Below are 24871 nucleotides of genomic sequence, written 5' to 3'. Positions count from 1 at the left end.
TTTATCCTCCGAGTCAGTGGTTGTGTGGCGCTTGGCCTTTTGGGACCCGTAGTTCCGGGAACGTCGTGGATTGGCGTGGACTGCCTCTTAGAACCCGGTGGGGCTAGGTTAGAGTTTGCGCTGGGGGGATGAAGGTTCCCACATTGCAATGTTCCCATCCATCAGTTTCCTTGGTAATTAGCGTTTGCACAGTTGCTGTAATGTCCCTGACGTGGTTAAGAACGCAATTTGTCAAAATGATTATCCTTCAAGACTCAGTTTAAGTGACATATTCTCTTTGCTAGGACCCCCTATATTGTCTGCCCAGTTGCTGAATCAAGGGACTCTCTTAAGTCCTCATTTTGATCACGGTAGCATTTGTTGGCCACACCCTCGAAACTTTATTTGCAGGACCTTATTGTTTTTAGGTTCTTTTATTTATGTGACAAGGAGAATGACTTCTAATGGATACAGGGTTTGTTTTACTACGGATGAAAATGTTCTAAATAGACTAATGGTGATGATTGTACAACTCTGTAGATAAGCTAAAAACCACTGAGCGTACAGTTTAAGAGTTGTGTAGTATGTGAGCTATATCTCGAGGAAACTGTTAAAGAATTTTTCAAACTTTAATGTGAGGGGCGCCAGGGTGGTTCAATTGGTTGAGCCTCCAATTTTGGCTTGGGTCATGATCTCTCAGTTCTTGAGTTCGGCCCACTGTTGGGCTTTGTGCTGACAGCTGGGAGCCTGGAGTCTTCTTTGAATTCTGTGTGTCCCTCTCTCTCTCTGACCGTCCCCTGCTCACGCTGTGTCTCTCTCTCTCTTTCAAAAAAAAAATTTTTTTTTAATTTAAAAAAAAGCTTTAATGTGAAAAATGACAAAAAGCAAATTATAAACTGAGAAAAATATTTGCCACCATTATAGTAAAAGATTAAGGTCCTCATGTGTAAGGAGCTCGTGACAATAATGAAACCATTAAGATTTTAATTAAAAGTAAAGGACTAAAGCAGTTTAAAAGAAATATTGTAATAAAAAATTAAAATGGAGCACCTGGGTGGCTCGGCTGGTTAAGCATCTGACTCTTGGTTTCTGCTCAGGTCATGATCTCATGGTTCATGGGTTCAAGCCCTGAGTTGGGCTCCACAGTGTGGATCCTGTTTGGGATTCTCTCTCCCTCTATGCCCATCCCCTGCTCGTGCTCTCTCTGTCTCAAAGTAAATATATAAACTTTAATGTATGGTGGAGTAGCATTTTTTCACCTGAAATTTGGAAAGTTTTTTGTTTTTGTTTTTTTTTTTTTTTTTTTTTAAGTAGATTCCACGCCCAATGTGGGCCTCGAATTCAGGACCCTGCGATCAGGAGTTCATGGTCTGCTGACTGAGCCAGCCAAGTGCTCCTGGAAAGATTAAGTGCTAAGATTCAGTGCTAGTTAAGACTGGCAATCTACGATTAACCCACCTTTTCTAGAATGCAAGGTAGCAGAATATATCAGTAGTTTCAAACATTTTGTACCCTTTGATTCAGGGATTCCAGTTCACTGAGAAAATAATTATATTCCTAGGGCATGATTAGAAGTTTGAAGTATCCTGTGTAAATCTTTATGCAGATAGGTTTTGTAAGCCTACTTACGATAGAGCTTGGTTAAATGAATTATTAATTGCTACATAATGAAAGATTTTATAGCCCTTAAGAATTATGTTTCCAAAGAATTTTATTGACCTAAAAAATACTCATTTAATGCTAAATAATAACAGTGTTTTTTGTTTTTTTAGGTTGTGAGATTTGGATAACTGTCTTTATTTCCAAAGTCAAAAAAAATTTGTAAAGCAAACTTGGCATGAATGTACTTTGGTAAAAGTAGTTAAGAGTTCTGTGGGAGCCCCCTTTAAACCAAACACAAAATACGGTGATGAAACTTTTAGTGAACTTAGTATAACTTTTAGGCTGAGTTAAGTGAACTTTTAGTATAACTTAGGTTATACTTCTCAAGGGTCTGCATATTTGTGTTTAATTTCAATTTACTCCTTCTGCATATGGGAATTATGGGGTTATCTTCTCTTTACTGAACTATGTGGGCTTTGGAGTTAGTTGTGGTCAATATCCTGCCTCTTTCCTCCGTGCCCCCCCCCCCCCCCATCCTGGCTGTGTCACCTGGATTAAATCACCTAACTGTTCTGAGCTGCAGTTTCCTCCTCTGAAAAATGCATATAGCGATGCTCATCTCACAGGGGTGAAGTCAGACTAAATGCTCCTTGTAAAGCATTTAGCATGTGGTAGGCACTTAACTACTTTCTGTAAATACTCCCCATTGTACTCAGTGCAAGATTTGCACTAAATCTGTTTTTTACATATTTTACCACTCTTACCTATTCAGCACGTAGTTATTGAGCACATGCAGCGTGCAGGCTCTGTGCTAAGTGCTGAGCTACAGTGGTGAGCAAGGCATACACAGATTCTGCCCTCTGAAGCTGTCAGCATGTCTGAGGAAATAAATGTGGAATCATCATTTAGCTGTGAAGTGCCAAAAAAAAAAAAAAACATTTGAGAAGTTGGGTAACCTTCATTTTCCCTTGGTCTTTTTTATTTCCTTAGGAAATTAAGCGTTAAGTCCATTACGAACCCTCGTTACCTGGACAGCCTGGGAAACCCATCAGTGAACGGCCTGTACGATTTAGCTTTGGGCCCTGCGGATTCCAAAGAGGTGTGCTCCACCTGTGTGCAGGACTTCAACAGCTGCCCTGGCCACCTGGGCCACATTGAGCTTCCGCTTACAGTGTATAACCCTCTCCTCTTTGATGTACGTTCTGCCCTGGGCTGCCCTGTACACGTGGGTCTCAGAGCTGCTGGTGGGATTTGTGAGTGGCACTCCTGGCCTCACAAGAGGTGCCTAAAGAGGTCAGCTCCAGACACAGAGTTAAAGTGCTTTTTACCATGAGATTTAAAACCTTAAGGTGCCAAATCCAGTAAATTCAACTTGGCTTGTAGCCCTAACTAAATGAATTTCAGTTTGATTCCAGTTGAAAAGAGCCATAGCCTGGCTCTGTTCACATAGGAGGAGAAAGCATTTGAATTCATCCCCTACACTTTGTTTCAGGGGCTTCATGCCCTTCAGAAATCCAGGCAGAATCTCCCTGGCAGTAGGAAAACTTTGGAGTTCTCCAGGCCTCCCTGAGCTCTTCTGATGGATTTGTAAGCTCTTGCTTGGTTGCAAGATGAGCAAAGCCCAGAAGACCAGACAGTGAGTTAAGAATGAAGCTCTTGTCTAGAGTCCTATTTGTGTATTTTCAGCTTTTTTATGTCAGTTAGCCTAGCCTCCAGGATTTGTTTCAAACTCTACAGATGACAGTATACGTGGTTTTTTTTTTTGGTCTGTTAGTTGTATTGAGGAAAGAGAATCGTCTTAGTTAAATGCAGTATTTAGTTAAATGCCAAATATTTAACTAAACTTCTATTAACTAAACTATTAAATATTTTATTTATTTTTTTAAAGATTTTATTTTTAAGTAATCTCTACACCCAACATGGGGCTTGAACTCTCATCCCCAAGATTGAGAGTCGCATGCTCCACATACTGAGCCAGCAAGGCATCCTGCAAATATTAAATATTTTAAGTTAAATATTTAAATACTGAAATTAGAATTTGGTACTTAGTTAAATAATATGAAGGTAGCTCTCTAACTCAGACCCAAACTAAATTTCAACTTTTAAGGAATTAAAATGAAACCATGAAACAAGAAATAGAGGGGAATATTTATGTAGTTCATAGGGCCACAGAGGCCTTTCCAGGTACATTAGGTGAAGTGGAATTCTCAAAGGAGTAAACTGGCTACCTAACAAAAACTTTAAGTACGTTGAATATTACCTTGACGAACTGTGTCTCTAATTATCCTGCTTCTTCTTATTCCCTCTCTTCAGAAACTCTACCTGCTGCTCCGGGGCTCCTGTTTAAACTGTCACATGCTGACCTGCCCCCGGGCTGTGATTCACCTCTTAGTCTGCCAGCTGCGAGTTCTGGAAGTCGGGGCCCTACAAGCAGTCTACGAGCTTGAGAGAATTCTGAACAGGGTAGGTGGGGTGGTGGCAGTCAGGCAAGCCGAAGCAGTTCAGAGCATAGCTGTTTGTGTGTTGTCCCTGAGATTCGTCATCATAAGTCACCAGAACGTTTGATCTTTACGTCTTCTCACTAGATACCAACAGCTCAGCGTGAAAACATGAAGCCGTGAGAGAAATTGATGAAATGTTCATGAAAACAACATCTTAATACCACTTTAGCCATCAGTGAGTTTCATTTCTGGACCTTGGAGCCAGTGGAGGCTTATGCATTGCTTTGGATTATTATGTTTCTTTGGTCTGTTTTAATGTAGGATGTTTTAATGTGGAAAATTGTTTTTCATGGTATTGACTTTTTTTGAAGACTTCAGACCCATTGTCTTGTAGGATTTCTTACTCTCTGGATTTGTCTGACTTTTTCCTTACTAGATTCACATTTTGGTGAGAATACAACCTATACCATATGGGGATGCTTCGTGTCATTTCAGGAGGCACATACTGTCAGGTTGTTTTATTATTGGTAATGCTGAGTTTGATTACTTGGATAACAGGGGGACCACCAAATCTATCACAGAGACATTTTTCTCTTCATTAGAAAAACATCCTTCAGATTTTCTGATGCTATTATAAGTATCTTATGTAAAATTCATTTTCTGTCTCTAGATCAAAATATTACTGATTTTTTTTTTTTTTTTATGAAACCACCTGGCAGAAGTGTATCATTCTTAATGATTTACCTATAAATTCTTGTTGGTTTTCAACATAAGCCTATCATGTGGGAATCTTGGCAGTTTTGTTTCTTTCTAGTCCTTACATGTTCTATTTCTTTTTCTTTATTTTGGTGGCTAGGAGCCACACTGCTGTGTTGAAGGGATAGCAGCCATCCTTGTCTTGTTTCTTGTCACAAGGGAAACCTTTTACCTTTCCTTTCCACTTCCCTTTCCTGAATAATTCAGTCTTAAAGACGTTAGGTGGGCAGAGCTTCTACACAGAGCTGTGGCCTTATGTCAGAGCCCAAGCTTGATGAGACAGGCATTCAAGGGGAGAACATACCTGCATGTGTGGGCCGCCCGACATGGAATATCAGAGGTCACATAGGGTGAGGAAGATGTCTATTTAAGGATAAAAGCTCAGCATAGTATGCAAGTGTGCAAGTCAAGTCAGAAGGTACCCATCCTGGATGGCCCAGTGAGGGATGTGAGCACCTACATAGGATGAGGAGGGTTCCACAAGGAGGGGGGCTTAGAGTGGGGTGCGGGGTGCAACCCCAAGTCGAGTGAGAGCCATACATGGGAGGGGTGGCAGCCTTGTTGGGAGGGTTTACATACAGGGAGGGAGATTGATCCAGTAAGTACATATTTTAAGGATAAGGTAGGCCAGACTTCATACTATTAGAGAAGGGAGTTACAGATACATGAAAGAGAAAAAGCCCAGAATTAATCCTGTGGTATTGGACTGGAATTGGAAGTTTGATTTGATTCAGTACATAACGCATACATGTGTACACGTAAGCACACATGACTTCCAGGGAACAAAGCCAAAAAAGTTAATCCAAAGTCACATATGTCCTAGAGAGAGGATTTTCCTAAAACTTTACTCAGAGTGCTATTTTTTCTAGATATTTGTCCATTTCATCGAAAATTTCAGATCTGTTGGCATAAAATTATTCATGATGATTACTATCTTAAAATTTTTTCTTTAGTAAACTATACACACAGAAATGCATTAATCACACAGTCTAACAAATAGTTACAAAGTACCATCACCCATATAGTCACCTTCATTGTCAAGTTACTGTCCAAGTCCCCAGAAACCTCATCTCTTTCCTCTGTCCTTGTGTGCTTGTTTTTGAAAGGTTTTTCTTTTTCTTCGTCTTTTTTTTCTTTTCTTTTTTTTTTAGTAATTAGAAAATTATTGGTGGGAATAATTTGAAGCCTAGGCTAGGACTGCCTTTCTCCAGAGAGGATGCCTATTGCTTCTGCCATGTGCACAGTGGCCTGGGACCATCATAGGCCTCAAAGCTGAAGGCTCCCTAGGCTGCCCAGACATTTGGAATCCAGGCTGCAGTATTATATCAGGCCCAGTCTGGTTCCTAAGGGTGTAACCCTTTGGGTTCCCAGCTTCCTGTGTTTGTGTGGTGGAATTCTGTCCTTGAACTAACTCCAGGCTTTGATTTCTGTCCTCTTCATCCTTTGAGGCCTTCAGAATAAGAAGTTCAAAATGAGTGAGTTGGAAAATGTTCCCAAGGTTAGGACTGCCGTGTTGTACAGCTCCAGGGAGCATCACAGAAGTGTGTCATTGTCTTCCACAGGGGGACACAACTGCACTGAGGGCCACCCTGGAGCTGGGCAGTGCCGCAGCCCTGCACCAGAGCAAACATGGCCCTGTGCTGTGCGACCTGTTAGATTCCTGGCTTTGCTTCAGTCTGGCAGGTTCCTCACTGTCCTCTCAGGTTTTCAGAGCTTTAAATTTTTTTGGAGTATCGTGTCCTATCTTGGTTCTTTTCAGTTTTCGGTTTGTCTGAATAACCTAGCCTACATTCTCAGAGCCGGATATTCTTTGATTTTTTTATTATTTACTTATTTTAACAGCAGTGTTGCCTTACTGTTTTGTAAATACAACACGGTGTGAAATTTCCTTCCCTTCTCTTCAGCTAAACTCTCCCACCCTGGGAGAGGCTGGCCCCATGATGCTGCAGTCAGACGCTTGCTTATTTCAATAGTATGGTTTTCTGCTTTGTTTTTCAGTTTCTAGAAGAAAACGCTGATCCTACTGCCTTCGAAATTCAAGAAGAGTTAGAACAATATACAACCCATATTGTACAGAACAATCTGTTGGGATCCCATGGTGCACATGTGAGTTACCTATCTCTCTCTTTTCCTATAACACTTGGTCTTTGGTATAATTATCATAGTTCCCTCTGCGCTGTAATTTGTATATACTTTTTGCTTCTCAGAGCAGACCTGGATTTGAATCCCAGCTCTGCCTCTTAGAGGCCTGTGACATTGTAAGTTACATTGCTGTCCCTGAGCCTCTGTGTACTCTTGTTTAATGCCTGCCTGCAGGAGTAATGAGAGGATTAGATGAAATTAGGTGATTTAGGTACAATGTCCAGCAAGGTTGTGAAATACTGTCTCATTTTGAGAGTGGTGTCTGTGTTCTTCTTTCTCTCTCTCAAACACTAAACTGTTGCTACCTCCTCACCCACCCCCTGCCCCTACAGGACCTGGGTAAGTATTAATTTGTTCAACAGTTGAACGAATGGCATAGGTAATCAACCTGTACTAATCTTTGAAGTACTAATCTTAGAATCTAGCTCACCTTATGCCCAAATTTCACACCTGAGATTCTGAATAATTGGTCTGGGGCAGAATCCTAGCGAAGTTACAGAAGCTCCCAGGAAAAAGTTTCATTTGCAGCCAGGCTCAGTCCCCTTTATGTAGCTTAACTGTGGATGTGCCTTTCTTAGGGCCCTGATGTCCATCTGAGGGAGGCAGCAGGGGTGGTATACTAGCTGCATGCAGAGAGGTTTGTTTTAAATTAACTGTCATTTATTGAGGACTTACTGTATTCCACGGCTCCTCCCCCCCTCTTCATGATCTCTTAGTAACAGCTTGGTAAGGTAGTCAGTCTTAATCCCACGTATGGATGAGGACATTTAAGCCTTAAAGAAGTCACTCAGTAATTGGTAGAGTTTGGCTATATTAGGGTTCTGTGGAAAATGTTTAAGAGGGTAGCTTACTCCTTTTTTAAAAAAAGGTAAGAATCATAAAATGAGTATGTGCTGTAGTGAAATGAAATAGTAAAATGAATCTAGTAAATGAATGAATGAATGAATGAATGTAGTAAAATGAAATCGTACTGCAACGTTTTTTGCCCTTTCTCAACAGGTGAAAAATGTTTGTGAGAGCAGGAGCAAACTCATTGCTTCCTTCTGGAAGGCACACATGAGTGCTAAGCGATGTCCCCACTGCAAGTGAGTACTGGGCTCTTGTCTCTCCCTTTCCCCAGAAGCCTCTGGCCAGTCACTCACAGCTGTTACTCAGTGTCTTGTTGAGGTTTTTCTCTCCTCAATCACAACCGTTCTCATACATAGGACTGGACGGTCAGTTGTCCGAAAGGAGCACAACAGCAAACTGACCATCACATATCCAGCCATGGTGCACAGGAAAGCTGACCAGAAGGACACAGAGCCCCTGGGTAAGCAGGCTGGGCCCTGGGAGGTCCTTGGACACGTTTCACATGTGGCCATCAGGTGTGTCTCAAACTTTGGGAATACCTGCTCGTTACCACGTGTTTCTCACCTGCGTGTTTGTGGCGGGCCAGCAGAGGTGCTGTCCAGGCCTCTTAATGGTTGGAGGGGACCCTGGTTAGTGCTCATCCCTCGCCTCTCATGCAGAACTGACAGGCTGACCTACATTATGAGCCAGTGCCCCATGGGCTGAATGAGGTTGTCTTGCCTTGGGCAGTCATTTTTCTGGAAGATTTTTGAGGAAGAAGGAATCCACTTGGCAGATATTTAGAATCATTTTATTGTCAAAGAAGTGTGGATTTATTTTGAAGTAAAGTGTAAAAAATGTAGGTGAGTTTTACAGGAAAACTGAGCATTCACAGAACATTAATGCCTCCTACAGGCTGCTTCTGGCTGTGTACTCAGATTCTTGGAGTAGAGTGTCTCCTATTCAGCTCTGATCTGCCATTGGGGTACTTGGGAAAACATTTGAGAGACTAGTACTTCTACTGTTAACGTTGTTTATATAGAAAAATCTTACTTGAGCATAGTTGACGCAATGTTGCATTACTTTCAAATGTTAACTAGTGCTTTGATAAATTTATACATTATGCCATGTTCATGGCAAGTATAGCTACCGTCTGTCCCTATACAACGCTGTTACAGTATCATTGGCTGTATTCCCTATGTGTGCTGTCCCTTTTATTACTGTGACTAAACTCATTCCGTAATTAGAAACCTGTATCCTCTTCACCTATTTTGCTCAACCCGCCCCTCCCTTTTGGCAACCATCAGTTCTCCATATTTACAGTTCTGGTACTTCCTGTTCATTTTTGTCTAGATGCCACCTATAAGTAGAAACATATGGTATTTACCTTCCTCAATCTGACTTATTTCACTTAGCCTAATACCCTCTCGGTCTGTTCATGTTGTTGCAAATGGTTCGATCTCGTCCTTTTTATGGCTGCATGATATTCCATTGTATATGTCTTCATCCCATCTTCCTTATCCATTCATGTATAGATGGATACTTCGGTTACTGTTGTATCTTGGCTATTGTAAATGATGTAGTAAACATGGGGGTGAATACATCTTTTCAAATTTTCTTTTCTTTTTTTTGGTTAAATACCTGATAGTGGAATTACTGAGTCACATGGTATTTTTGTTTTTATTTTTTATTTTTTGAGAGAGGGAGAGAGTGCACACAAGTCTGCCTGCTTGCAAGCAAGGGAGGGACAGAGGAAGAGGGAGGGAGAGAGTCTTAAGCAAGCTCCACGCTCAGCACAGAGCCTGACACGGGGCTCAATCTCACAACCGTGCAGTCGTGACCTGAGCCGAAATCAAAAGTCAACCAACTGAACCACCGAAGAGCCTGATATTTTTATTTTTAATTTTTAAAGGAATCTCCATGCTCTTTACCACAGTGATTATAACAATTTACATTTCCACCACCAGCGTACAAGGGTTCTTTTTTCTCTACATCCTTGCCAATACTTGTTATTTCTTGTCTTTTTGTTTTAGCCATTCTGACAGATGTGAGGTGATACCTCATTTGTGCTTTCAATTTGCATTTCCCTGATGAGTGATGTTAAGCATCTTTTATGTATCTGTGGTATCTGTATGTCTTCTGGGGTTTTTTGTAGCCACAGGATTGTTTAAATGTGTTTTTTGTTTTATCTTTTGAGGTGGTGAAGATTAGATAAGATCTTCCATTTTAAGAACCAAGACCAGTGCTTGCCCCTGTAGTCCTATAGTTTGTGCTTTATAGATGTTAACTGCCATTTTTGTGATGCAATCAGTGTGCCTGGATGGAAAAAGCATAACCTGTGACTGATACTCTGCTATTTATGCTGAGTGGCTTAGAGAAGGTCACTTCCTGGAGCTTTGTTTTCAACTCTATACATGGCAGTAACAAAACTTCTTGCCCACAGTTGAGATTTCATGAGCGAAAGTCCATAGTATATTGTTACTAAACCTTATTCCAGAGCTCAAGAACATGGAATAGGCAGGGGAATAAGTTCTGTTCTTAGAGATGCATAATCTTTTACATTGAGGACTCTCTGGCAAGGCTTGGAGTAAATAACTATCTTGTCCATTTGGCTGCCATAACAAAAATATCATAGACTGGGTGGCGTATAAACAATAAACGTTTATTTTTCACGGGTTTTGAGGCTAGGAAGTCCAAGATTTTGGTGCTGGCAAATTTGGTGACTGGTGAGGGCCTGTTTCCTCATTGACAGCTGCCTTCTCTCTGTAGCCTTACATGGCAGAAAGGGCCAAGGGAGCTTTCTGGGGTCTTTTCATAAGGTCACCAATCCCAGGCGCCTGGGTGGCTGTCGTTAAGCATCTGACTTCAACTCAGGTCATGAGTTCAAGTCCCACATGGGGTGAGCTCGGGCCCTGCTTTGGGTGAGGACAAGCCCCAGGTGAGCCCCACTTCTCTCTCTCTCTCTCTCTCTCTCTCTCTCTGTCTCTCCCCACCTCCCTTGTGGGATTCTCACTGTCTCTCTGCCCTCACTTACGCCCTCTCTCTCTCTAAAAAAAAAAAAAAATGGCACCAATCCCAATCATGAGAATTCTGGTTTCATGACCTAATCACCTCCCAAAAGCTCCATCTCCAATACCATCATATGGGAGCAATTAGGATTTTAACACATGAGACTTGAGAGGACACAGGTTTTTATCTGTGTCCTTTTATTTTAGGCTAATTTTAGGCTTAAGGAAGAGTTGCAAAGATAGTATAGAGAGTTCCTGTGTACTCTTTTTTAAAAAAAAAATTTTTTTTAATGTTTATTTATTTTTGAGAGAGAGACAGAGTGTGAGCGGGGGAGGGGCAGAGAGACGGAAACACAGAATCTGAAGCAGGATCCAGGCTCTGACCTATCAGCACAGAGCCCAATATAGGGCTCGAACTCACGAGCTGTGAGATCATGATCTGAGCCGAAGTCGTCTGCCCAGCCGACTGAGCCACCTAGGTGCCCCTCCTGTGTACTCTTTATTCAGTGTGCCCTAATGTAACATCTCAGATCACCAGGGTATACTTGTCCAAACCAAGAAATTAACATTGGTACACTACTATTAACTGAACTACAGACTTAATTTGCATGTCTCCAGTTTTTCCAGTAACGTCCTTTTTATGTTCCAGGATCAAATCCAAGGTACCACACTGCATTTAGAAAGCCTGTTTAATTTTGTTTAATGGTTAACAGTTAACCACAAAGGTGGATTTTCCTATCTTTTCTATAAACAGCCCTTGAAACCATTTTTAAGTTTGGGAATTGCTGTTCTAGCCCTTAGGACGCGTTAGAAAATGTTCATAGATTAAAAATGAAAATAGTCGGCATTCCAGAAGATAACTGTTTCTTGGGAGCAAATGTCTAGCAGTTAAGGAGCCTTCCACTGCCGTTACCAAATGCATTCTTCTGAAGTAATCTTTCACTGCGGCTATGAGAATATGGTGGTGCCTCCTAAAATTCTATGCATTAGAAACAAGTTGACTGTAGTTTTCAGTGGTTCCAGGATTGGGATTTCAGTACGTAGCAAACATTTACTTGTTGGGCACACAGCCTCATGCCAAAGACCATGCCTATGGCTGAGCACAGTGCCAAGGTGGAGACCACGTACCCTCTGCTCTCAGAGAAGGCTGCAGGTGACACAGGTCAGTAACTTCCAGGGAGCAGGTGATACGGAAGCAGGTGAGCATTCCGAACAAGGGTTCCTGGCCAAAGGGAACCATCCTGTGAGACCTGTGCCTCTATGGTTGCTATGTAGTAGTGATCCCATGAGGAGCACCATAAGCTTGTAAAATTCTGCTTATGCTCCTGAATGCTCCTCAAGCCCCACGATGCACATTAGCATTTTAAAATGAGAATCCTTACAGCCAAGACATTCCACCATGATCCAGTCTTCCCCGAGTTACTTGACCTTCCAACCCCTTTGTCACATAGCAGCCCTTACAGCTGAGGGAAACCCATGGTAGGGATGTTCTGAAACCCCATCCAGGCAGAAATCATTTTGTACAAGTGTCATGTTAGGATGGTCCAGCCCATGTGAGGAGATAAGATCCCACAGATTTCTTCTGACTCTAAGATCCTCTGAACGAGCAACCCTAGTTCTAGTCAGCCTTCCCAGCAATGAAACTGCAGTGGAGTGTGTCATGTACTGGTAGCTACTGGGACAGGAGCTGGGGAGTACTGCCAAGTTCAACTGATCTTCCTCAGCCCTTCAAACCTGTTTAGTAGGAGAGGAAGTTCAGATAGTCATTTTCAGAAATGCCCACAAATTGTTTAGCTTAATAGAATCTGTGTTTTCCCACTGAATATACATAGCTTTCTAATGCTGTGGTTACCCCTGAAGGTCAAAAGCTCTCTTCATTGCACACCCACACTTCCCTTCAGTTGCATTAATTGATTGAAATGTTTTGCTGTTATAGGAATGAAAATTTTAAATGTGTGGACTCCTCGACCTAGCAGTTCCACTTTCACGACTTTCTTTTAAGAATTAGACATACCCACAGTATTAAATAGTTTAAAATAGGAAATGGCTTAAATGCCTATTAAGAGAGACTAGTTAAATTATGCTGCGTCTACTAATTGTTATCCAAGTTTCATATTGCTCTAAAAACTTGCGATGACATATCCTCTGCAGATCATAAACTTAATTGGGGAATTGGAGGTGGAATGAAGCTGGATCTTAAAAGTGTAGAAAAGGCAAAAGAGTGGGGTTTATAAGTATAGATTATTGTAGGATGTTTCGAATATGTATATTTGAGCCAGTGACTATTTAGTATCTGCTGTATGCTAGATAATTGTGTCAGATGCTAGGAACACAGACAAGACACAGTGTCTGTGCTGATAAGTACATAAAGAGGGAAAATTGAATAATGCCTAATTTCGGTCATTGTATCCCAGAAGAGGTTGATAGTTTTGAAACTAAAGGGTCACGTTGCTTTTCTCTGTTAATTATCTAAGTGCCTAGAGCCCTAGTTCCTGAATGGCTGCCTCATGTTTGATTTTCTGACTTACTCTGAGTCTAGCTGATAGACAGTATCCCAGGCTACTCTTGTGTAATCTGAGAAACCCAAATCAATCTACTCCATGTACCTACATATTCGTAGGAAGGAATTGAATATACTTTTACCCATAAAAATGATGATACTAACTTATCTCTAATTTTACTTCTGTGAATCTTTCTGGTAAAGCCATGTGCATAAAGTTCTTTAGCATAGTATAACTTACAATAGTACAAAACTGGGATCAACTCAGATGTCTAACTGTAAGAGTATGGTTGGGTCATTCGGAAGCATCCTTTCAGTGGAATATCATGCAGTCATTAAAAACAATATGTGACAACATGCAGAAATGCTCACAAGATGGCAGTAACTGAGCAAAGCAGGGTAGAGAGTAAGTTCACACTTAAGATTATAGTTACCTTAGACACTATGTAAACCAAAGGACTGGAAAAAATATATAGTAGTGATAATGTGATGGAGTGGTATGTGGTTTATTTTTCTTTTCCTTTATTGTTTTTATGCAATATTACATTTTTTCTATTACTTTAGAAATTAGGTTAAGGGGGAAAATATCCAGAGCTGAGAGTAAGCTCAGCTTGATTGATTTCTGTGGTCAAATTGCAGGCTTGGCAGGGTGGGGAAAAAGCATTGATAAATCCCATTATAGAAGGAGTGCCTGTTATTGATTTATTGTGCTTTGATTTCCCCTCCTGGCTCCAGGAATTGAGGATGCTCAGATGGGAAAACGAGGGTACCTGACACCGACCAGCGCCCGAGAACATCTTATTGCCCTTTGGAAGAATGAAGGTGCTGTACCAACCTAAAGAAATAGAAATAAGTCTTTGGGCTCATTTATCCAGCCTTTATTTTTTCCATGTTGTGGTCACTGTAATCTCTCCTGAATTTATAGGTTTGGAGCTGGCTTCAGGGTACATTGTCGTTGATGCATTAGAGACTAAGCAAGAATCATGAACTTGACAATTACCATACCTGAACCTGGTCATTAAATAACAGCTGTGGGTAGGCCTTGCTTAATACAGTTTGACAGATTTCTGGGAGGTACAGCATAATTCACTTTATTTTAAAAGCCTGTAAATAACTTTTCAAAAAAAGAATTCTGAGGGAATTCTTCCTGTGATTCAAAAAGTGAATCCTAACATGTCTTTTCTTAGGATTTTTCAACATTTTAATTTCCTACAAAAAGGAAAGTCTTCCCTTCCTTTTGCGTGTACAACAAAAGCTAGGTAGTATATTCAAGCCGTTGTGTCACCACCCTCTGAGAGTGCTCTTGTTTTGGAACACTGAATGCAAACTGCTGTGTAATGGTAAACACTTAAAAACGAAAATGTTGCTGAAAGGATAAGTGATGTCAGGGAAAAAAGAGCACTCCTTTAGTTACTATGATCATTTCTGAGGTAGGCCCTGACACTTTTATTCACTCTGAATTTTGCTTTTTTTTTTTTTTTATCTTTTTTTAATATTTATTTTTGAGGGAGAGAGAGACAGAGCATGAGCAGGGAAGGGGCAGAGAGAGAGGGAGACAGAATCCAAAGCAGGTTCTAGGCTCTGAGCTGTCAGCACAGAGCCCGATGTGGGGCTTGAACCCACAAACCGTGAGATCATGACCTGAGCCAAAGTCAGATGCTCCAACAACTGAGCCACTCGGGTGCCCCACAGTTTTTTGTTGTTGTTGTTGTTTTTTTAAAGTAAGCTTCATGCCTAGCATGGACCCCAACACAAGCTTTGAGATCAAGGTCTGAGCCAAAGTCACGTAACCAACAGGGCCACCCAGGCACTCTGATGTAGCCTTTTTTTTTTTTTTTTTTTAAGTTTTTTTTTAAGTTTACTGGAAACTTAAAATATAGCTTTGATCCACAAAAATGATCCCCTCTTGGTAGCATACGAATGGTGTTTTGATTTGTTTTGTATTGTTTTGTTTTGCTTTGTTTTTGAGAAGGCTAACTTTTTTAATTTGTTTCCCCCCCGTTTTTTAGATATAGTTTTTATAAAAGCCAAAACCGTGTGTGTGTGTGTGGGGGCGGGGAGGGGGGTTAAGTCTGATAGTCCAGGAAGGTAGTGAGAAACAAGGTAAAGATGTTTACCATCCTTGTCCGTCTCAGTCCCCGGGCTGAGCACTGGGGTCCCCGCAGTGCCTGTCCTCAAGCTACCATCTCACCTGCGTGCACGTTCTCAACATGCAGGCACTATTTTTTGCTTGTTTTTAGAAAGAAAAATGTGATTTAGCTCCACATGTTGTCTCATATTCTCGGTTTTTTTTCACCCAGTAGAATTTTGTGGTCACCCATCCCTGCCCTTACACATAGATTTAAATGATCATTTTGGTTTATTTCAAATACAGGATTCTTTCTGAATTACCTTTTTTTGGGACTGGAAGACGTTGGCATGGAGTCCAGATTCAATCCCAGTATGTTCTTTTTGGATTTCCTGGTGGTGCCCCCCTCAAGGTAATGCCCTTTAATTGACTTTATTTCACCTGGAAAAGGTTTCTTGAGCGATTCATTGAATAATGACCTCTGGGAGAGGCTTGAAGGGCCAGGGCACTGAGAAGTAAATCAGCAGTTCCACACCCAAGTTGCGGGTAGTTGGGAGTATTGTCTTGAATGTAATAGAAATGCTGGTTGGTTTCTGAGTGTGGTGGGTTGTGAGTTGCTCATAGCAGGGACAGGCAAGAGTCTGAAGAACGTGACCCTTCCCTCACACTAAACAGTTCCATGTGTCCCCCTACAGGTATCGCCCTGTCAATCGGCTAGGGGACCAGATGTTTACTAATGGCCAGACGGTGAACTTGCAGGCTGTCATGAAGGACATGGTCCTGATCCGAAAACTTCTGGCGTTGATGGCCCAAGAACAGGAGCTGCCATGTGAGGTGGCAGCACCTGCCAAGGATGAGGTCAGGGCTGCTTTGGAACTGACGTCATAAGCATATATGTTTAGTTCTAATGCCCACGGTGCAGATGCAGAACGCTGGGGGTGCGGGGAGATGCTGGTTGGGAATTCTGTACAGCTGTGTGTGAGCTCTCATTTGGGGTACCTAGGTAATGTCAGGGGGAAAGCATGATATGAGCATGGAAAGATCTAGGTTCTGCCCCAATAACCTTTGTTGAGTTGCTTTAATTTCCTGGGCCCATTTCCACTATAAAATGTGTATGGTTTGTGGTAAGAGTTTATATAGAGGCTGTTCTGGGCCACCTAGCCTCACTAGCAGTGATTGGCAGCTCAAGAAAGAAGAGTCTGTCGGCTCTAAGAATGTTTCTTTTGGGTTATGGTGCCAGAGCCTGAGTCATCCAGCTCTGTTTTTGGCTCATGAAGACCTCTAGCATTGGGTTCAGGAGGGCAGTGTTGTTGATTCTAGGAATTTCCCAGAATAGGACTGTCAGGTTTGAGGCTTCAGCTTTGTTCTCCGTAAACAGTAGAGCTGGATTCAGTTTTCCCATTTCAGCCGACTTTCTGAGCCTACTTCAGTATGCCAGGTCTTCCATGGGTATAAAGATGAATCAGGCACTCAGAAAGCTTGCTGAGATCATGGAGATCCTTCCCCGTTCCGAGATGCTGTCTGGACGGAAGCAGGAAGGCTGTCTCAGGCTGCTTCCAGCTGCCGGCAACAGTTCGCTGTGAGCCAGGCCCATCACCAGGTGGCGCCACTGTCTGCCTGGACACTTGTGCTGTGGGTTATCCATACTCTCCTCTGGACTGTCTTTGGTTTTAAGTTTTCTGACCCGTCAGCATAGGTGTGCTTTCAAAAACCTTCAGTCTAAGAGGAACATGCCATCTGCAGGCCCTAGTCCAGCTTAGGGGGAAGGCCATTAAGATAGCCAAGACCAGGGCTAAGAACTTCTACTTCAGTGTCCCTTGAAATTAGAGCAGCGCTTTGTCAAAAAAAAGAAAATAGGAACAAAAAGGCCAACTGTCTACAGAAATAAACATCCTTTCTGATTCTTAAGGTCCTTGCTACCTGAAGTCGCAGTGCCTCCTTTCTGTGTGATTAACAGGACATGTTCTTATTTCTTTCCCTATTTGCTCCCTGCATTCCTTTTCTATGGCAGCCCTCTCCCGAATTATGAATGCCTGATGGGGGCCAGGGGCTACACCTGGCATTGAGTATATGCTAGTGAGACAGGGTCTCCTTGCATGAGTCATCACATAGCCCTGAATCAGGTAATATCATAAGCAGTAAGTTAGGCTGACATGGCCCCTGTCATCATACAGGTGACCATCTCTCCCTGTGAGGCTTCCTCAGAGCAGAAAATACATCTGTCCTCCCTATATCTAAAGAAGATGCCTTTATTTCTCAGGGTGGAGGACAAACCCACTTCAGTAATGGTTTTCTTGGCAGTCTTATTTACTAGAGCTTCGCCCCTCCCCTCATACCTCTCCCAATACACTAACAGATTTCTTCTCACCATCTCACTCACACTGGGGGACATCTGTCTCCAGTGTCATACCCAGCCAGTTGGGGCTAGTAGGTGGCCAGACAGTGTCAGTAGGTGGTGCTGTCAGGCAGCTTAAGGGCCTGTCTCCTGGGCAGGTAGGGAGAGAAGAGAAGGAGGCAGACCCAGGGACAGAAATATTAAAAAGGATTGGTTCACATATTCCAGTGATACTTGGAGATCAGCCAGTCACTTGACTTAGCTCAGTTGGGGACCCACATTTTAATTGATAAAATAGAAAATAATATAGCAAACATTTTTACTTTTAAGAAATTCTTCCACTTATATTTTCATAAGTGCTTCAAATCAAGTTTTTCCAAAACCATAAACAAAGGTGAAATTCCATGTGAGAATCAGTTATCTGTCAGGATAACAGAGTTTCATGAAGAGTATTGAAGGGGCAAGAATTTGTACGGTGGTCTGAAGAATTAGATAGTAAGGGATTACAGCAGCTGCTGCTAGCAGACCCCTCCATTACTTTCTTGGGTTTCACAGTTCAGTGAAACAACCTATTGTGTTGGAGAAGCCTACAAGGCACATAATTGTAAGTGGTCTCTGGCCAATAGCCAACTAGGAACTGAGGCCCCCAGTCCAGCCACCCTCTGGGAACTGCATCCTGCCAACAGCCATGTCAGCTTAGAGATGGATCCTTCCCCAGATGAACCTTCAGATGAGACCATGGCTCTGGCTGACTCCTTTATTGCAGCCTAGGGGAGCCTCTGAAGCAGAGAAGCTAGTTGGGCTGTGCCCAGATTCCTGACTTACAGAAACTGTGAGATAATAAATATGTGTTAGTTTAAAAAAAAAAGAGAGAGAGAAAGCTCGCATGTAAACTTGAGTTCATTTTACTATCAGAAAAACGATAGTATCGATGTATACGATGGGGCTGATGTTATGTTGATACAAACTGACAAGATAGATTTATCAGGACTTTGCCACTGATCCATCAGCGGCAAAAAAGACATAGGCATAAGACAAAAGACATAAAGGCAAACTCCAGAGCTCATCATTTGTCAGAGCTAGAGGAAGAAAGAAAAACAAAACAAAGCCTGGCCTTTGTGAGGTTTTTCCATCATGCCTCTTTTCTTGATTGTGTCTTGCCAGGAAAAAGACTCTTCGATTGCTCTGGACCGATCCTTTTTGAGTACGCTTCCTGGCCAGTCCCTCACAGACAAACTTTACAACATTTGGATTCGTCTTCAGAGCCACGTCAATATCGTGTTTGATAGTGAAATGGATAAATTAATGATGGAAAAGTACCCTGGCATTAGACAGGTGAGCAGGAAGTTGGATCCCCATTGCTAACCGAAGGGGTTAAATAATAACTGTATTTGTTTTGAAACAAGAAAATAATAAGTATACTTTTTTTTTTTCTTTAAACATGCTTTCTGTGGACTTTTTTCCTGCGTAAAGATCCTGGAGAAGAAGGATGGCTTATTCCGAAAGCACATGATGGGAAAGCGAGTGGACTATGCGGCCCGCTCTGTCATCTGCCCAGACATGTACATTAACACCAACGAAATTGGAATTCCTATGGTGTGTGTGGTGGGGCCTCTCTGGCTACTGTTGGGTGTGGTACGTGGGAGTGCTGAGGGCTGGGGGGGAAGGTGTGCAGCACGCTGGTTGTGGCTTGGGTGGGGACAGCTTTTGCTTCTTCCTGAACAAGCCATTTGGCAGGGACGTGAGGCTGTGTGATGGTATTGCTTTCACTCTTTACCAGGTCTCCAAACACCTTGTACCTACAAGGAAGACCCTTCCTGGGCAAGCAGGGAGCTAACTGCCACATCCCCGCCTGTGTATCTTCCTCGTGCCTCTCAAAGCCTAGTCTCTAAACCTTCCTACTCAGATTGAATGCAGGACAGAGACGCGGAAAAGGGAAAGGGGGGTTTCCGTCCCAGGCACTTGCCAGGCATTAGGAGTCAGGAATGTGTACACTTAGTTGCCAGGCTCAGGAAGGGAGAAAACCTCCAGAGAGGGCTCTGTGTGTGTGTCATCCATCCTCCCAGGTCCTTGGGGGTGAGCAGTGTGCCCCATCCACCCATTAGTGTTTCCTCAGGGAGCCAGCCTCCTTTTCTCACTTCCCCACCCATTCGGGCTGTGGTGCGCATTAGCAGTAGCACTTTAATTGGCTTCCTCCTTAATGGGCCTTGAGGTCAGTAATATGAAGGTGGTTTATTTCCCGTTGTGGAGAGTCTCATTTCCACACACTGCCCCCTCTGCTGCTCTCTGGGGAGCGCTGGTAATGAGCAGAGCTCAAGTGTTCTGATGGTCCCCTGTATGCCCGCTGCCTCGTCTCTCTGGGGTACACTCGGCTTCCTGGGCAAAGGCACACCTAAGAGAGGCCAGGAGTCAGAGAAAGCTTAGTCCTGGGCCCACTGCCTCCTAGAGCCATAGATCTTTATGTCTGGAAGCTGGGTCAGGTGGCAGAGAAAGGTATTATGAAGCCCAGTTGTGACCTTCCTGAGTCTGAGGCCCATTTCGTTGCTATTTGTTGCTTTCTTTGGACAGAAGGCATGGACTACCTCCATAGCCTTTGGCCTCACAATGCATAGAGCATCCCAGCTTTAGGAGAGACCTGTAGTGCTGCCTCTTGTTTCTACCTTCAGAGGTGCCGAGCCTCCCTTTCTAGGATGTGGGTTCATTTCATAATGGCTTGTCCTAAGGAGGGACTCCCCCTCTGCCTACCTCCAGCCTGTTCAGGTCTCAGGGCCATGGTAGCCTGGGGGTGTTACTCACAGGATGGCTGTGAGGAGCTGACTGTGCGAGATTGCCTCTTGGTCCCTTGTGGCACACCCTTCCCGTAAAGCACCGTGGAGAGGTGTTAATGGGAGCAGAGGAACTGAAATAAGTTTGGGGAATGAGCTAGAGATGAGCAGTGAACCAGACCGACTAGAGTGTCCCCTGAGAGGCTTACATTCCAGTGGTGGAGACAAATAAAGGAATATATAGGAGCATAAACACTGTCAGGTGGTGGTCAGTGCATTGGCAAAAACAGAATTGACCGTGGGAAAGGGAGCGCTGGCTGGGGTGGCAGGTAAGGCTTTTCGCAAAGTGTTGTTTAAGCAGAGACCTGAACAAAGAACCTGGACAGAGTTCAACCAGGTTCTTTATGAAGGACTCTGCATAGTCTCTGATACAGTTGTGTGCATGTAGGAGCATCAGAGTGTCTATAACATTCAGCAACTTAGAAACTTACTTAACCACATAACTCCTCTTCGAGTATATTGCAGGTTAAGCGTTAAGTGGTAACGCTGCACTTTCTCATATATCAGGAGACTGAATTGGTTTCATCTCAAGTGCCACCTTGATTGCAGGGGCAGCCAAAAGTGCTGGGTAGAGGCTCCAACGCCATGTCTGGGTTAGTGATGTCTACTGGAGTGGAGGGGGCTGTGGTGGTACTTGAGGGCGGGTATTTGCCGCCTCTCTCAAGTTAGTGTCCCATTCTGTGTTGCCTTTGGGGACTGTGAATTGATTGGTGGGTGAGGAAATGATGAAGTTTTAGAATGGGTGAAAAAAAATTTTAATGTGTAAACTGCAACACTCAAATTATTCTCTCCAGACAGACTGCTAGGAAAGGAGGCCTAATCTCTATTCCCTTCGGGCCTCAAGTCTAGATAAATGGCTTTGTGGAGAAGACAGACAGGATGTTGCGTACTCCCTGAAGGCTTTTGTGGCTAAGATAGCACCTCCACGTCATGGGGAAGAAGTCTCACAGCCTGTTGAGTCAGATTTTGAATCTCTATACAGTCTTTTCTGCCTACCCCGAATTTTCATATCCACTCCCTGTTTCCAGGTGTTTGCCACAAAACTGACCTACCCTCAGCCAGTCACCCCCTGGAATGTTCAGGAACTGAGGCAAGCAGTCATCAATGGCCCCAATGTGCACCCGGGAGCCTCCATGGTCATCAACGAGGATGGCAGTCGCACGGCCCTGAGTGCTGTGGACCTGACACAGCGGGAAGCCGTAGCCAAACAGCTCCTGACACCAGCCACGGGGGCACCTAAGCCCCAGGGGACAAAAATTGTGAGTAGTGGACAGATTTGCTCAGGGGCTCGGCCAGCTCTTGTCTGGCTCCCCTGTGACTGCCAGCCATGAGTGCTGACACAGGAATCCATGAGCTGTTCTGCCTTCACAAGATGAAGCTTCCCCTGCATGTGGGTGTTACTTAGGGGTTTCATGGGGCTTACTTTATCTTCCCAGCTCGAGCTGGCATTCCTAGGATCTTGACACCATGATTCAAGCTTCATTTGGCTGTCCCATGACATGCAGCACGGTGCTGGGCACACATCAAAGACTCGAGAAGTACTCTCTAATGATAACTCAGTTGTGATCCTGGAGCAGGAGAGTTTGCTGTCCTTAAGCAGGGCTCCTCAAAGGGTGGTTCTGAGGTTAGCAGCAGCAGCATCCCTAGGGCTTGTGAGAAATGCACATTCACCCTCTTCTCCCCAAACCCCCGCAAAATGAATTAGAATCTCTGGGAATGGGGCCCAGGAATCTGTGTTTTAGCAAGTGCTCTGGAGGGTTCCTCTGCATGCTAATGTTTGAGAACTGACCTAAAGGAAGGAAATGTATTGTGTCCGTGATAACTGGTAACCCACAGGTTTCATCTGATGCCTCATTTCCTGGCAGTTGCTGATGGCTGCTTGTAGTTCTGTGTTAAGGGATCCCAAAGCTTACCTGGGCTCCACTGGAAAGAGTACGTAATTGATTAGCTGGGGGTATGAAATTGGTGAGTGACATCATTTGTGTCCTGCTAAATAGTAGCCATTTATGCTGGGGGGAGCATAACAGATGACCCCTAGCCAGGCAGTAGTGGCAGAAGTTGTTGAGGTGAAATGGATCTTTATTTGGGTTTAACTTAGGGGACTGATAGAGTGAGTGTTCGTCTGCGTGGTTCTCTGACATGTACAGACCTAGTGGCTGACCCAAGTCTTTAGTAATGAGGTGGAGCTCTACAAAGTTTCCTTTGGCCTTGAGGGAACTTTGGAGGAGGAACAAAAAGGATTAGGGAAGCGCTGTGGCCTTGTTGTGGTGACTGTTGGTTCTTCACTGCAGCCTCTCCTCTCACTTCCTGTCTCACTGCTTTGCCAAGGTACAGCAGTAGCATGCTACCCATTTTCTGCTTTGGCCGTAGGGGACACAGGCAGACACAGATCAAGTCACCTGTTTTGTTCTTTTCTAGTGCATGACGTAAGGTTTATGTTGAGGCTCATGGGATTATTCTGCCTTTCTGAAGCGCCTGGTGTTTTGGTAGGAGCTGTGTAAGGGATGCAGGAGATCTCGAGGTGTACTTCACGTAACTTGTGGGTGAAGCAAGACAAACATGAGGTAGTCTTCCAGTTAACTCAAGCCAAACACGTGAAAGAGTCTCATGGTTGGAAAATTGGGGAGAAAAATGGAGAGTGGAGTGGGGGTCGGCGGTACAGAGGACCCACTGCTCTCTGTGCCGCGCTTTGCCAGTCACTGTAGACAAGGCCCCGCTACTCTGGAGTTTACAGCGTGGTGGGGGCATCACAAGGGAATGTGTGGCATCACTGCTCGGTGGTGTGGCAGACACAACAGGGACTAGCAACAGAGACTTCTGGCTTTAGTACTTGATGCTCAGCAAGAAAGGCACATGGAAGTCAAAGAACTTTAAAGATAAAAAAGAAATTATGTGTATTTGATCAAAAAAGTTATACTTGGTTTTCAGGTGTGTAGATTAAGATGCCCAGTAAGGACGGAAACATACTCTTGGTTTTGGCTTGAATATGCATGATGCACTTATGTGCTTTATCGGTATTTATCTTTGTATCTCGATGGTGACTGAGATGCAGTTCTTATTAGAAATAATGTGATGCAAATTCAACAACAACAACAACAAAAGGGCTCCTGAGGGTGGGAGGGCACGGAGGATTCAGTCATCAGGAGGCAGGTGAGGGCCAGCCTGAAGGCTGCAGGAAAGTGAAGGTTATGGCAGGGATGTTTGGGGGGAGGGGGTGACTTGGATAGCGTGGGGGTCAAGGCTGTGGAAGAGACAGGAGGTGAGAACCAAGTTGTGGTTCCCAGCACAGGAGAGTGGCAGTGCCCTGACAGGAGGTACATCGGGCCCCTGTAAAGTGAGGTGATGGTGGGGAATCTAAAGGCCCATCTCCTGTGAGAGGTGGGTGTGTGGGACTTAAATTAAGGGCCATAAGAGTTAATTTTCAGAGTGTGAACTCCGAGCACAAAGTACAGTGGAGAGAGAAAATGGGGGACTCACGGGCTGAAATGTGGAAGCCGGAGGAAGGCAGGGAGGACCGGGGAAGCTGAGGGAGAGTGGTTGGGGAGTGGGGGGGGCTGGGCCTCCTCATTTGGCATCTGCATCTGTTTCCCACATGTGGTTGTGGGAAAGAGCAGCCCTGGGTATCTTCATATCTCCCAGGGATACCTGTTAGATGCTCATGAAGTTCCATGTGAAGTCTGAGAAGAGTGCAGAAACAGAGAGGGCGCATCCGATTTGTCCAAATGAAGGTCATTTGTGACGCAGGAGAGCAGTTCAAAGAGTGGGAGCAGTCAGGTTTCAGAGCTCTCATGAGGCAGCGGGGCCAGTAGCTAAGGGCATCTGAAAGACCAGCAGAAGGGTACAGGGTTTCTGACGTGATTGGGATGCAAGGATGAGGCAGTTGCACAGAGAACTTGACACGGCCTTGGTTACGTCTGTGGGGTCGGAGGTGAGCGGTATCCAGAGCTTCAGAGAGGGAAGGTTGGCCTGCTGCCACAGGCCGGTCAGTTCCTGGGAAGTGACTGAAGTGCGTTCCGAGCAGTGGCGAGGTTGAATGGGCGGGCCCGTTCGCTGGTCTTCTGACTTCAGTTCCAGTCCTGGGCACACTGTCCCTGTTTTCCCCTCCAGCCTCACCTCTCAGCTTGCCTCCATGTTCCAGCTGGCCCCCACCGTTGCAGAGTCCCTTCCCTTCAGGCCTTGCCCTCATGTATTTGTGTCCCCGCCTGGATCACTGCCCTCCCCCACGCTCCCGGGCCAATTCCTGCTAGTCCTTCGGGTCTCAGCAAAGCCCTCATCCTCTGGGGCAGGGGTCTGCAAACTTTTCCAGCCAAGGGTCCGGTTGTAAATATATTAGGCTCTGGGGACCACATGGTCTCTGGTGCAGCTAATCAACCCTGCCTTGGGAGTG

At 44.1% G+C, this 24871-nt stretch overlaps 1 protein-coding gene across 3 annotated transcripts in view; it reads left to right on the top strand.

Moving 5' to 3' along the window:
* POLR1A (RNA polymerase I subunit A) overlaps positions 1 to 24871 on the top strand; it is a 76182-nt gene that overhangs the window by 648 nt on the left and 50663 nt on the right. For all 3 annotated transcript variants that reach the window (XM_042932907.1, XM_042932906.1, XM_042932908.1), the window contains 11 exons: positions 2572 to 2776; positions 3895 to 4044; positions 6777 to 6884; positions 7920 to 8005; positions 8126 to 8229; positions 13992 to 14078; positions 15631 to 15736; positions 16020 to 16182; positions 18824 to 18994; positions 19133 to 19255; positions 21513 to 21743. In XM_042932907.1, the coding sequence (XP_042788841.1) occupies positions 2572 to 2776; positions 3895 to 4044; positions 6777 to 6884; positions 7920 to 8005; positions 8126 to 8229; positions 13992 to 14078; positions 15631 to 15736; positions 16020 to 16182; positions 18824 to 18994; positions 19133 to 19255; positions 21513 to 21743 (1534 nt within the window). The remainder of the gene's footprint in view (positions 1 to 2571; positions 2777 to 3894; positions 4045 to 6776; positions 6885 to 7919; positions 8006 to 8125; positions 8230 to 13991; positions 14079 to 15630; positions 15737 to 16019; positions 16183 to 18823; positions 18995 to 19132; positions 19256 to 21512; positions 21744 to 24871) is intronic.

Source organism: Panthera leo, chromosome A3, assembly GCF_018350215.1.
Source record: "Panthera leo isolate Ple1 chromosome A3, P.leo_Ple1_pat1.1, whole genome shotgun sequence".
In the NCBI taxonomy this organism is placed as follows: domain Eukaryota; kingdom Metazoa; phylum Chordata; class Mammalia; order Carnivora; family Felidae; genus Panthera; species Panthera leo.
This window is presented reverse-complemented; position numbering and strand designations above follow the sequence as displayed.